Source organism: Lonchura striata, chromosome 1 (assembly GCF_046129695.1).
Source record: "Lonchura striata isolate bLonStr1 chromosome 1, bLonStr1.mat, whole genome shotgun sequence".
Classification (NCBI taxonomy): Eukaryota; Metazoa; Chordata; class Aves; order Passeriformes; family Estrildidae; genus Lonchura; species Lonchura striata.
Window position 1 is genome coordinate 91,675,430 of NC_134603.1, and position 14,700 is coordinate 91,690,129.

General features: G+C 40.7%; 1 protein-coding gene across 1 annotated transcript; it reads right to left on the reverse strand.

Annotated features, from left to right (window-relative positions):
* Window positions 1-41: 41 nt before the first annotated feature.
* SMIM13 (small integral membrane protein 13) lies at window positions 42-10,623 on the reverse strand. The gene is made up of 2 exons (XM_021536527.3): window positions 10,453-10,623; window positions 42-2,954 (listed from the first exon to the last, which is right to left on the reverse strand). Exons 1-2 carry the CDS (start codon window positions 10,526-10,528, stop codon window positions 2,761-2,763), a joined length of 270 nt encoding a protein of 89 aa, XP_021392202.1. The 5' UTR covers window positions 10,529-10,623; the 3' UTR covers window positions 42-2,760.
* Window positions 10,624-14,700: the final 4,077 nt, after the last annotated feature.

Consider the following 14,700-nt stretch of genomic DNA (forward strand, 5'->3'; position numbering starts at 1 on the left):
CCCACTCAAAAAAGTAATCAGGAAATCACTCAGGTCAAATATTCATATCAAGTCTGGTTACTTTATTTTTCATCTGTGCAGTCAGTTAAAAGAACAGTAATGATGAAAACATAACCACAGAAGCTTTAGGTACAGTTTTGTAACACTGAAGAAGCAAATGACCACACTGAACACATTCTTTATGCTGGTCATTTCTAAATGAAACAGGAGGACATACACAGCCTAGTTCAGTGTAAAACCTGATATTAAGCAGCAATGTGATCACAAATTGCAACACTGGCAAATACAACACAGGAAATTACTGCTTATTCGAAGTTACACAGCCCCTGCAACAAAGATGATATGACTGTATTTAAAATAAGAACCCAAAATACATTCAAGATAACAGCTGCAACAATAAGGCAATCGTTTTAAAAATAGATCCCATTAAACAAAACAAGACCAACCTGTTGCCTTCATAAGGTTTCAGACTTGGATGGGTGAATATAAAGTTAAGTGCTTACCCACCACTAACGCTTCGGAAGGACATTGATAAGAACACCTGAAGACAGTATATTGGACTGCCAGCAATCACAACCCAGGTCATACCACAAGCACATGTCCCACACACACAGCTTTGCTCTTACACGTCTGCATGAAGTGCCCCGTACAAAGATTTCACTACAGTTTCCTTCAAGAAAAATTAAGCATTGACAGAAGACATTAGCATTTCAAAATTCTTCCAAACCAATTATATACCTTTGGCCTGCTACTAGTAAGATCATTAAAGCTATACACTAGGGAGAAAGCGTAATTGGTAGCTACATCACAACAACATTAAAAAAAAATAGCATCAGCTGTTTAAGAAAAGAAAAAGACTGAAAATAACTTGGGAGTGAAATGTATACCTACATACAGCATGGAAGGGAGAAGAAAGTTGTTTGGCTAGAGCAGATGAGCTTCCCAGAGGTTCCACGTCCATCTTATTGCATATTTGATCGGTGTCCACATTCAAACCCACACAGATTTCTCCTTCATTATCTCGCTGCAGAGTCTTGATTGTTGTACCTTCAAAGCTACCCTGAACTAGCCATGTATACTGCCATAACTTCACGTTTCTTCACAGCTCCTAAAATCAGGGACTAAGTTACTGTTTCTTAGCCAGGGACACTATAGGCATCAGCCTTTTTCTGTGCACTAAAGGCTAGGTAAAGTGAAGTGCAGTGGAGTGTCAATATCTTACATCAGTACAGAGCAAGTATCTTTATTTGTAAGCCTATATTAGCAAAGCTTAAGACAAAGATGCTAAGTTCTTAAGAAAAATGTCCCAGCACTTGAATAGCACTGCTAGACTGGAAGTCTCACCATGTGACAAGACATAAGCACATAAGAAAATTGTGACATTAAGTTATGTGAGGCAAACTGGAAGCCACAGGTTTAAACTTCTTAACAGCTAAAAATACAAGACTGTTTTTAAAGTCCTGATTAAGTTTTTCTCCATGGAGCAATGATCCAAATACTACCACATATCTAAACTTCGAGAGAAAACTGAAGCTGTTCAAGATGAGACCTGTTGGTAGTTCTCTCTCATACACACGTTACAGGTGGTACATGCATGCTCCTTGTCCTTCCAAAATCTCATGCATCAATCTTCAGAGTTTCTAGATAAACAGAAGTGGAGCTCTTCATTCTGAAGTGCAATGTCGAAATAGCTGTAGAACTCATCATCAGAGAAAACAGGAGCAACTGCTGATTACTGGTAAAAATCTGCAAGTCCTACAGCAAACATGAGGTATCGAATTCCCTGCTGGAACACTGTCAGAGTGTCCCAGCAATGTCTGACAAACTGCTAAGAGAGCCTTAACTGCGTCTAGGAAAAAAAATCTGTTAGATACCAAATACCTGATGTAAAGGTGTACTAGGAGAGCTAAGAGTAGGGCTCATTATCCAAATACCAAAGATGACACTTCAGAATACTAAACAGTGAGTAGTGCATAACCCAGGCACCTTCCCGTCTCTGGCACAGGCTGGACTTGGAACAAAAGGTTCAGGAAAAACATTCAGAAGCCTAGCAGAACTGTTTAAACTATAATCCTTCTTATATACCAAAACCAAGAAAACAGGTCTTGCCATCCAATTGCTTTCTTTGCATCTCCTTCTTTTTTAAAAAGGAGGAGATAATAAAAACCTCCAAATCATGTGCACCTAGTAGGATTTTTCATATTTCATTTATACTTTTTATATATACAAGAACTTAACTAAAATCTCACTTTAGAATATGTTCTAAAGCAGGATATTCTTTCAAATGAACTTTTTAGTTCACATGCTTTCTCAAGGTTGAAAAAATATATATATTTATACACCACTAAGGAAATAAAACTCAATTTCATTATATGTAGTTACAGTGCTGTAAAGAAAAAATAATTTATTAACTATTTCAAGTCTGAAATATTTACTATGTTCAGACTAATGCAAAGGCTAAGCCTATGGTCCAGGACCTGTTCTTCATCTGCATGCTGAGATGGGAGATATGGGAGCTCAGCATTTTTTGTGATGGAGATTTCTCTCCACCCCTCCCTTCTTCCATATTCTGTGACTTGCTGCTGAAGCCCTCCCTGAATCTCTACTGTAGTAGCATCATCCATTGGTAGATCAGAAGTAAAGGTCCACTGGGATCAATGGTACCTCTTAGGTCAGTTTCTTAGTACGGTCCCACCACCGAAGGACACAGTGCAGAGGGGGTAACCATTCACTGTTCATTCAGAAGTTCAGTGGAGTACTTTAAGTTGTGTCTTCCGCAGGTGCCCTTCGCTGCCGAGCTGATTTCTGTCTCCCTCTATGAGGCGAGGGAGGAGTTTCCTGCTCAGTTTCAGTTTCTGATGGCTCGTTGTCCCCCTGCTGGGACCCGGTATCACCTATCAATTCTCTCAGGAATTTGAATTTAGACAAGAACAATTGCCAGACCACATACCATCCTATAGGAGAAAGAAAAAGGATACTGCTTAGTTACTTCATACAAATTGATAGTCAGCTCAATGGCAAAGTATATCACAAGAGGGGAAAAAAATCTGATCAGCTCCCACCCTCTATTTGCCAACCCCAACAGCCCTCCACAGCACACCCACTTATTTTTACAGTCCTATAAAAACCAATTCAACTTTGTAAAGTTCGTCCTCACCCAGAAGCAACATTTAAGCTCCAGGAAAAGCCCTACACATTCCAAACTGAACTGCCACAGCAAGTAGGTGGGTGATCACCATCACCATCACACAGATAAAGGCCTTAATTGTCAGGAAAAAAGAAGTCCTGTGGTTATATCTCAAACAACGACTCAGGATTCATTACACAGGCACTGTGAAAGCACTAGAATTTCTCCCCTTACCCAGCAAACACTCCAGTCTGGAAATCACATTTTAAAAGTTGCATAACAGAATCACTATTCAGCACACTTGCTCAGATCCTCAAATTAATATATTTTATAATAAATCCTATTCTGAAATGGACAAGGTCTTCCTTATGTTCATGAAAAGACCACATCCCCCAAATTCAACGAGATCCCTCACCATGCCCAAATCCCACTAAAGTAAAAATAACATTCTGTGGTAAATCTATGTTCTGTTCCACCACTAAAATACTCCAGGTCCCAATATTATGCAAGTAAAGAACTGAGATGGCCACATTTCTAGAATCTATCTTTAAAAATACTTAAGATCAACCTGCTCCTCCTCCTTTGTCTTATCTAAGTGTTTCTGTAACAGGTAGAGAAAAAAAAAAAAACACAACTTGAAAAAGCAGATATGGAAGTATGACTTGAGTATAATTTGTTGTAAATAAATATTCCATTAAAGGAGGTACTTTAACTTAAGCCAAATAATGTGAACTACGTGCTTCCTCTATCACTGCAAACAGGCTACTTAACACCCAGAATTACTGTGTTGGGGAAATACTATAAAACATATGAAGTTCATTTGCACTCTCAAGAGAAACGGCACTAATTTCTTTTCATTGTTTGGTTTGAGTTAGAGAGCAGAGCAGAATGGTCAAAGTATCCAAAACCCCAAGTACCATAAACAGATTTTGGAGCTCTCTAGCTTCAGACTACAAACAAACCAGTGTAAATAATCAGCCAAGGGGACTGGTTCTAGCAGCCAAACAAACAGACCAGAGTAACAGACAAGTGAAACAAACCACAATGCAGTGGGTTGAAAAGAAAATTACAACACGCTAAGCCAAAGGTATTAGTGGGAGGGCAACCAGGCTTGAAAACCAGAATAAAAAACTTCACAAGACCTCCTAGCCTGTACCAGAGACCTTTAGGTATAATCAAAGTAGAAAGACTTCTTTCTTTCACTTGCTCTAGTTAACATGCCAGCTTGGATGGAAAGTTAAAAAAAAAAATCCCCAAAACAAACACACTTGTCCAAATCAAGTTAAGACTGCCTCTTCAGCTGAGCCTCCATGTCACTAAATAAATAAGAATTTTATTGGAAATAACCAGACTAGTAAACAAAAAGTTATTCTGGGCAATAAAAAAATCTCTCCAGCAACAATATCGGCTAATACATCATTAAACAAAACCACACACACAGACACAAAGCCTGGAGGCAGATTCACATTGTCTCTGAATCAAAAGACAATGCCTCTTCTATTTTCTCATTCTATTAAGAACATTGCAAAATGGTAACACCCATCACTGTGCCATACTAAAGAACTGCAAGTTACATAACTGTGTTTTAAAAAAGAAAATAATTGTAAACTAATTTAAAATACACACACACAAAAAAAAAAAAAAGGAAGATGGGCATCTCTAGGCATTCTTGACTGTATGTGGCTTAGTTTAGCTTTGTGGGCTTTTTGCTGTAGAGCTCTTCCTGGACACGTAAATGACACCATTGGTTTGCATCTCTAACACTTCCACTCTGTTCAGGTAAGCTGCTCTCAAAGAAGTCCTACTGGTTTATCTTCACCACACACAGAAACATTTGATTAGAATCAGTCTTTCAGTGCTTGCTTTATTTTCTTTAGCTATTTGATTTACCTTTCAAAATAATCCTTAGCTTGACTGAGCCTGTGGAAGCCAAACAGCACACCCACAACCTGTCCTCAGCAAACAAGCAGTGATGACATGCAGACTGATACATAATATTTCTAGACTAACTGGCGAAAGAAGTTGCCTCTCAAAGCAGTAAGCCAGATCAAACAAAGCAGGGGATCCAACTCTTGACGTAGCACATACCTGAATCCCGTTTTGCAAAATCTAAGCTACCAGTGTTTTGCAGCTAGGCAGAACAGCAGCTCCCAGCCTTGCAGAGTTTAGTACTCATTAAAAACTGGGTGCCACCATCTCACTTAAAAATGCCACAGCCAGATGCCATGCAAAGACACATCTGGTAATGTGGATTCAGTAGGTCAACCCCCCCTAATAAATCACGATGCAATGTGTTTGTGAAGATGGGGCTGTGAGTCAAAGCCTTTGACTAACTCATCGAGGATGTATGTAACATACATGCAATTCAGATGTTAATCAGATTTTATGGTTTGACTAGACTTCATTAAAACTACTTTTTCTGTTACTTCCCACATCGGCTCCTGGTTCTTTGTAAAGGGGAAAGAAACAGTGATGTAACTACAAAGTTACTCCCAGTCCAAAAGTGAGGGATAACAAGCCTCAGGCCCGTCTATTTCATTCACCTTTCACTGGCTTGTATGCAACAGTTGAGTTTTCTTTTTTGGAGCACATTTTCCTCTTCTATCTCAATCAGGAAAAGCAAACAGAAGAAAAACCCCAGGGTTAATATGGAGTTCTGGGTAAAAGCAACTTGATTTTTCTTATGTGAAACACAAATGAAACCAAGAAAGGCAGGATGGTGATGCAGTAACTGCAATAACAACACAGAGAAGACTGAGCTTCCAATTTTGAGCCTGCTGTGGAATTCATGCGTAGTCTTGCAAGATCATTTTACTTCTGTGGATTTGGAAATAGGATCCTATCATGCCAAAACATGGCATGATTTAAAACTAGCGTATCACCATGGTGAATGTTGCCTATATTCAAATGCTGAAGTGCCCATTGCAGGAAAAAAAAAAACAAAACAAAAAAAAAAACCACCACGGATCTTGAGATGCTACAAGTCACTTCATCCACATCTCTGAATCTCTGAAACAGTGCAGCACTAGTATACTGCCCTAGTGGATAGCTTTGCTGGAGAGGCTCATTCTGAAGGAAGCACTACTCTGATACTGGGATAACATGGGACATCAGATGACACAGTGCTTGGCTCTGCACAGCTCCATAAACCTGTTCACATTTAATGCAACACTACCACTTGCTGTTTGCTGACTGAGCCAAAGGAAACTTACTCTCTTCTTATCTCCCATTTACAACAGTTTGTAAACTCAATTTCAAATTAAAGGATATTTTCTCTTTACAAGTAGTCTAATCAAGCAAGACTTTCCTCATCTGTTAAGGTATTTCCAAAGAATCACTCATTGAAGATAGTTACAAAACTGTTTATGCAAAGCATTAAAGAAAAGTTATTCAGGCAGAATTTAGAGCTGAAATATTTTCCCATCTGCAACTGAATTCATATTTCTGAAGCAAACCACACATTCATTTCAGCATTTAGAGTTACATGATTTTTATTTTAAGGTTGTATGTCTCAACCCGCATTTCATTAGCCTCTTTTGACAAATGAGATGAATGCTTCCATCTGTTCCAGTGAAGGCACTTTGGCAATTTCACTTGGCTTCATGCATTACTACACTGGGAAAATATAACAAATACACAGAGGTAAGCAGTACTAGAGTTCACCTTGGCTGGTATTTTATTTTATCCTATATCTTTGACCATGCACAAGTTCCTCCCATCTCAGAGGTACATGGAATACAGAAAAGCAGCAATAAGACCACCAGAAAAAGAATATCAGAAAATGTGAGAATGAAAAAAGGGGGAGCAAGTTATCTTAGTCCCACTTTTAAGGGGGCAACTGAAAATTTGCTGTGTTTACAGTACCTCAGTGGTTTCTGTGTCAGATGTGATCAGTTTACAAATGCTAGCTGCAAGCCTCCCATGCTTCTTAACTAATTCAGATTAACACTGAAAGTAGCACTCACCAGCATTCAGACATGTTTTAAAGAAATCAGGCCATTTATTCAAAGTACATTTATAGACATAAATGCCTAATTCACATTGCTGAAGAACCAGTCAAAGTAAAAAGTAATTTCTGATAATTTGTGCTCTGAATTTTATCTTTTCACATTGAAAAAAAAAAAGGTAAAGTCAATGTTTTACTCATTATTTAAGTTTTAATAGTACTTATCATATTATGTATGGATGGGCAGCAGAAATCCACCTGATCCTGGATAGTTAAGTTTATTACTCTCTACAGGAAATCACAACATAAGTCCTTTTATGAGCCACACAAAATCCAAGTCCCAGTTCTTTACCCTTCCTCTCAATGTTGTTTCAACACCTCTTGTCAGATGGCTGCAAAACATTCTTATCATCAGATCAGGCTTACTCCAGATTATATCCAGCCCTTCCTATGTCAGACCTGCCCATTAATTTGTATGTCACACTGACTGGCTTTTGCTCATATGCTGTCACACACAGCATTTAGGCAGTTTCTTCTCCACCTTCTCACCTACAGGTCGCTACTTTTTCCAGCCTTCCCAGGGAAACTGCATGTCACTAGCACAGATAAACAATTAAATTCAAAGTACTTTTTTTTCCCAGTAGTGGTCCTGACACTGCTTTCCTTGATTATTTTCCACAGCAAGTGAAGTGTTAAGTGGTATGCCCAATATTAATTAATTAATAAATGCTGAATGATGGAAAAATAATGACAAATACTATAAATCATTATCAAATCCCACTGAGTCACTTCTATCATGATACATGATAGAATGAACTATATGATAGTTCAAATCCCTCCCCCAAAAACCCAATGAATGTGTCAGCTTCCTCTGTTCAGTACATCTGAAATCTAGGGGACTTTTACCAATCATTTTATAAAGCCTGACATTGATCAAAGTAAAATAAAATTAAGAATTCAAAGCAAAATATTAATGAAATTCAAGATGAATGTCCAATATATAACTCCAAACAAGCTAAGTATTTACAAGCCACTTAAAAGTAAAGTTATTCATTACTTCTGCTTTCTTTAACCACGAAAGCACTAGGCAAATGATTATGTTATTAGCCAAAGTTAATGCTTAGCATTCCAACTCCATTTGTCATCTACTGACAAAGGCAGAAGGGCCTGAGGAAAATTATGCTTGTTTCTGAGTGTGAACAGCAGGTTGCAAAATTGTATTACACTTTCAACAAGATAGTAAACAAGTATCTTGTATGCATACTTAGATATAAAAGCCCTAGCAATTACCATGCTACATCTTCTGAAAGTTGAAAAGTGGCCAGTCAACAGCTAATGAGGGTAGAGAAACTTAAATAAATATCTACTTAGGCCACTGTTTATTCTGTAACAATAGACAGTACAGGACATGCAGGAAAAGAGCAGGAGACCAAGCAAAGTATAGCCTTGCAGTTCCAGTTATCAGTATTTTACAGATTTCCTCACCCAAGATAATGACCAAGATGTTGACCTTTCTTCCAGGAATGTTAAATGACAGAAGTTTCAACATCCAAAATATTCCTTGTTAATGAGCTTGCAAATTATTTCCCCATTGTGTAAAATACAATTTTTTGTTTTCAGCCTGTTTCTTGATCATTTATCTTCACTTACTCCAACTCCTCTGCAATTATGACATTTCACAATGCTTCCCACTTGACTTTTGACTTGCTACTCAGTGGTATAGCCATCACCCCTTCTCCAGTCATCTGTTTTCCAGGCTTTAACAGATCTAACCTGTTAAGAGTTTCTTCATGCAAAATAATTTCACAGCACTAAACAAAGAATTGCTGAGGAAACCCTGTCTTTTAAAAAGAAACTAGGATTTCATTTTTTTAATGAAGTAATACACTTTAACAAGAAAATACACTGTGTGAGACACATGCACATGAATGATTCCTATAGCAGTATAATGACATTTTCTCTTCTGTTTCAGGCTTCTAAAGTTTGATTGCCTGTTTGCTAGCTACAAAGCATTACAGAGATATTTTAGAAATGCTTGCAATTACTTCAGCTAATCCTTTATTTGGTATAATAGCAGCTCAGTTTGATTCCATTCTATTTCTGCATACAAATTACATGTGTATACATTTCACACTTTCTAAGTGCCTTACTTCATACATGCTAATACTGGATTTCACTTCCCATTTCAGTATCCACTCCCTTGATAGTGCTAAATCTTTCCACAATGCTTTGTCATTTTGACAACAATTAGCAGCTTTTAAACTATTAAACATCAGTCTTCACTTTGCTCCCTAAGTTTTTCAGAAACCACTTGTAAACACACCTGTCACCAAGGTGCCAGGTAGGTTTAGAAGTGGTTGGAAGTCTCACAAGCCTTTCATCACATGTTATGGCATAGTTTGAATTTGCTGGCGTGTTTTTTATTTGTTTTGTGAGCTGCAAGCTCTGCATATTGGCCACAACACTCACACACTGCACTGCTGATTCCTTCCAAGAACTCCCAAAAGACCTGCAAGTCATCCCTTCCATTGAAATAACCCTTCTCTCGGTGTATTGAAAAAAAAAAAAAGCCTTGGATGAATCATCGAGGTTGGAAGAAACCTTTAAGATCATCCAGTCCAATCGTTCACCCAGCGTTGCCATTTAACCCCTAAATCAATAAACTCTCCCAGCGCCACATCCAGACACCTCTTGAACACCTCCAGGGATGGTGACTCCCTGGACAACCTGCTCCAATCCCCAACCACTCCAACAGTGAAAAAATATTTCCTAATACCTAATCTGAATCTGCCCTGTCTCAGTTTAAGGCCATTTCCCCCGGGCCTCTCACTGCCTGCACAGCAGACGGACCCCGCTACAGCCAGCCAGGAGGTTGTACAGGGAGACGAGGTCCCCCCCGAGCCTCCCTCTCTCGCTCCACATGAGAAGAACCTCCTAAGAGCTGTCTTCAGCCAACTCTAGCACAGGGACGTCAGGAACTGAGGGATGCCAGCCCCAAGTTTACCTCCTGCACCCACGGGCACTGCAGATCCACGCACGTAGAAGCCGCACAGGGTGACTGCTCAGGAGTCCCATCACTAAAACAAGCCCTCATTTCCAGAGGAAACAGCGAATTAAACACCAAAGTAAAGCTCTAGGAGCCTATCAAGGCTGGGAACGCCTCGGGAACAAAGAGAAGAGGGCGCTGCACGCCACACACGCTGCCCACAGGCCGGGGCACGGTGCCCTTTTCCTCCCCCAGTCAATCCGAGCCAAGGGGAACCACCACAGATTGGAGGAACCACCACAGATTGCGAGGCTGGGGCGAGGGCGGGCGGGGGGCACCAGCAGCGAACGCCGCAGCCGGGCCAGCAGGAGCCCGCCGCGCCCCGGCACTCACCGCACAGCATGAAGAGCAGCACGCAGGCCAGCGTGGCCACGATCACCAGCAGGGTCAGCCCAATGCTCTGCCACATGGCGCGGCCGGGGGCAGCCCACAGGACCCGGCCGGGCCGGCGGCCCCGCTCCTGCTCCTCCTCCCGCCGCCGAGCCGCCGGCGGCCAGGCGGGGCGGCGCTCCCGGAGCAACGCGCTGGCGCGGGGAGGTGCGCGGGACGCGCGGGGAGCTGTAGTTCATTTTCCACCGCATCGCCCAGAGTGGAAAGGCAACTCCCGCCAGCGAGGACTACAAGTCCCGGTGTGCCCTGCGGCAGGGCGGTGGTGGCGGGGGGCGGTTAGGGCTGTGTGAGGGCGGGGGTAGCGGTTGGTGGCGGTGGCTGCAGCCCTGAGCGGGGCGAGGGGTGATTCGAGGCCGGGCGGGCGAGGCTCTGAGCCGCCTGAGCTGGTGGAAAGTGCCCCTGCCCCGGGCAGCGGGGTTGGAGCTGGGTGGTCTTTAAGGTCCTTCCCAACCCAAGCCATTCAATGATTCTATCTCTCTATGACTCAGATTTAGGGATGGGGCAACCCTCTTGCCATTCCTGCCCTCGCGTCTACCGCGATTGTATAAAGGGACAAGAGGAATATCTAGGCCTTAGCCAAGGAAGCGATTCTGCGCCCGACATGGTTCGAATTCCGCCTGACCTTGGCTCTTGCCCTCTGTTGACGTGATGCTGGCACATCAAAGCTGGCCCTTCCCACTTAAAAGAAATCTGAGGAAATAATGTCTCTCAGAACTGTGAGATTACCTTAATTGTGATATGGACTTTGCTGTTAGCACTGGAATAAGGTTAAACTTTTCCTTTGTAGTGTGCTGGTTAATGTTTCTAAAACTACTGGAAACGTGTGTAAATCCAATATTACAGAAGCTCAGTTTCCCATGGGTGTGCCACCATTGTAGTGACACGCCAGAGAAAGCTAGTCCAGTTCTTTATCTCTTTTATGTGTTATTTAAAAATCTCCCTGTTTAGGCGAAGCTGACAATTCTTTGTTTTCGTGGACTCTGAGCATGCCACATGCCTCCTCCCTTCAACATACCTGTAAACTAAAATTACCTGCACGTGTGGTCCCCCATCCACATCCTTAAATCTGCTGTGACTTCACCAAATCAACCTGGAGTTCTTTCTTTCTGATCCTAGCATTCTTTTCCCAACATTCCAAGCCCTGTCTAATAGTCTGCTTGGAGTATTAAAACATAGCATATCTTTTGCAGTATAATTTTATTTGAAACAGGTTTTCTGTTATTTTCCACCTTTTAACTTTGACATGACTCCTGATCTTTAAACGTGTTCACAATTCTGCCTCAGCACTTGTTACATATAACCTTACTTAAGAGAGGTTTCTTTTGTATTACAAAAAAAGCAAAGTAGTAACAGTTGCTACCATATTATTTTTGAAAAATAAGCTTCCTCCTAGCTGCACTGTTCTGCTTCTCTGATTTTTTGCTTATCATCTGCAGTTACAGTAAGTTCTCTGGATATGGGACTACTACCTTCTCTTTTTTGTAAAACAGTTGTCAAATTTAAGGGCTATTAAAATATTCCAGATATGTCATCCTGCGGTTCCAAATTGGTATAATAATAGTAGTAATAGATTCATTCACATCACATCCTCAAGCATTGCAGAACCACATAGCATTCAGAATTGAAGAAAGAATTAATCTTGGAATTGAGAGCAATAATCTTGGAATTTTGGAGCAATAAATATACGTGATCCATGTATACAGGCCTTAGATATACATACGTACATATATATATACATTCAAACATATATAGTATTGCTCAAGGCAATATGGAATTTCAGGCACACAATAATTCTTGGGGTGTCCTGTGTCCTGTTCAGGGCTAGGACTTGGACTTGATGGTCCTGATGGGTCTCCTCTAACTCAACATATTCTGTGGTTCTAATAGACTAGAAAGTAAAAAATTAAAACAAGTAGCAATTAGAGTTCTCATATGTTCTGTACATGTTGAATGCCTAACCAGTGTATGTTCAGTTTGGAAAACCTTAATTTTACTTATTTAGGTATCACTTTCTCTAGTTCATTCACCAGGCTTGTCACCTTGTTGTAGAGGGCCATCAGGTGACTTAGGCATTATTTCCTGTCCATAAATCTATTTTGACTAGTCACAATTACTTTGATCTTCATGGTTTTGGAGACCACATGAATTCCAGAAGGATTTTTTTCTATGACCTTTCCAGGGACCGAGATAAAGCTCACAGGCCTGTCATTCTCCAGATTTTTCTTCTTGCTCCCCTTGAAGATAGAGGAGATGCTTGGTCTCATCCAGTCTCCAGGAATGTCTCCCAGTGAACAGCATATTTCAAAGCTAATTGAGAACAGCCTCACAGTGACATCAGCCATCTCTCTCAGCAGTAAAGGACACAACCTCTTAGGCCCTGGGAACTTAAGATATTTCCATTTTGTTTAAGTGCCCCCTAATCTGATCCTCCTCCACTGAGGTTAAGTTTTCCTTGCTCCATTAGACTTTCCCTCTAATATCTTTCCTGAGATGCTGAATGCCAGTGTGGGTGAAGTACTGAAATTGTCCTCAGGACAGACATAAAAAGGACTTTCTGACATAATGGCCAGGGCACTTAAATAGGAGATAGATATATAGGTGAGGGGTTACTAGGGGTGTTGCACTATAACCAAACCACGAGGTACAAGAAGAAACTCTTCCTCCTCCAACCATTTGGTTAACACAATCTTTGTTACTCTATTTTTCCCAATACATTAAATAAACCCTTTCTTTTGAACCACTTCATGTCAGTTAAGATTTATATGCAATCCATATGAATGAAAAAACCCAAACTTATTCCATGCATTTTACCTAAGACTTTTCTTCAGATTAAAGTTAAATGACACAAATAAATACACATATATCCCACTAGGTGTAATTTCATGTGCTAATGTGCCAAAAATCTGTGCAATACCAATAATGATGCACTCTGGAGAAATGAGCTGCAATGTGGACATGGTTATTTTTCAAAACCGCATAAAATCACATAAAAGAAAACAGAACTACTGTTAGACACATGAGGTTTTCTACTTACTGAAGTTCAGATAAAAGGATATATACAAATCTAATCTTGGTATGTCCAGTTCCTTAAGTGTGTATATGTGATGCGTAGTCACAAAATTGGATATAGCTCATCCATTCCCTGAGGAGAATGGAAAAATCTCACTCATGACATTATGACCTTCTCTCCATCCTCTCGTTACGTTGCATACTATCAATATTCTACATTGAACACTTTTTCCTGTGATGCTGAACACTGATTAATATTCCCACATCTTCTTTCAGCATGTACTACCACAGACACACTGAGATAATATTTTGGGGGTAGGGAAAACAGGATGGTCAGGCCATCAGGCAGCAGAAGGACTGCAGCACCAGACTGGCAAGGGGGGCACTCAGGAGGCCCCAAAACCATGGCTTACAGCAGCAGCATTTGTCATGTTTCCTCAAAGCACCAAGGCTCCACAATGCTGCGAATAAGAGAGATAAAGATTCTTTAGCTCAGGGGAAATGGGTGCAGATGCTGAGGGCATAAATCTTATTTTCAGGGTGTGAGAGCTGATGCATCTAGACCAACCAGTTGTTTCACAGAAGCCAGTTAAGCAGTGTTTGTGTTTGCATGGCAAGACAAAGGGAGGGATCTTATTATCCCTCCTTCACCTGTGACAGGGCTGACGCAGACAGACACATTTGAAGTCTCAACTGATTTTTGATTGTCCCTTTTGGTCTGCTTTTGAGCTGGCATGTGGGGCGAATCTCATGCCTGTTTGTTTGTAGCACAGCTTTTGCTGATGTCGGGTATTGCTGCAAGTGCTCAGCACTTCAACAAACCCACACTTGGTTACCTAGAAGGAGACAGCAGAAGGAAGAATGAAATCATTGACTAGCTGTAAAAACTTATATGTAAACAGCACAGAAATTATTCTATATGAGGCATTTATTCTTGTCCTGAAAAAGAATTTCAGCCACTTTGATTTGGTTTGGTTTGGTTTTGTCCTTTTCAAGATCCTTGCATCATTCATGGCCTCCTGTTTGTTTATTATCATCCCCACCCTGCATTGATGAAGTGGGAGTGTTGCTGAAGCCTATTATTGCAAATAAGGCTTAGTAAAATGAATATGGGCAGGAAGAGCAAGTTAACGTAATGCAGGCAGTTTTTGTTCTACCGTGTCCTAATTTTTTAATCCTTCT

Coding starts and splice junctions, on each gene's coding strand:
- SMIM13 (XM_021536527.3), bottom strand. CDS start 10,528: ATGTGGCAGAGCATTGGGCTGACCCTGCTGGTGATCGTGGCCACGCTG. Junction 2,955..10,452: donor GCTGCTCTTCATGCTGTGCG/GTGAGTGCCGGG, acceptor TTTCTCCTATAG/GATGGTATGTGGTCTGGCAA.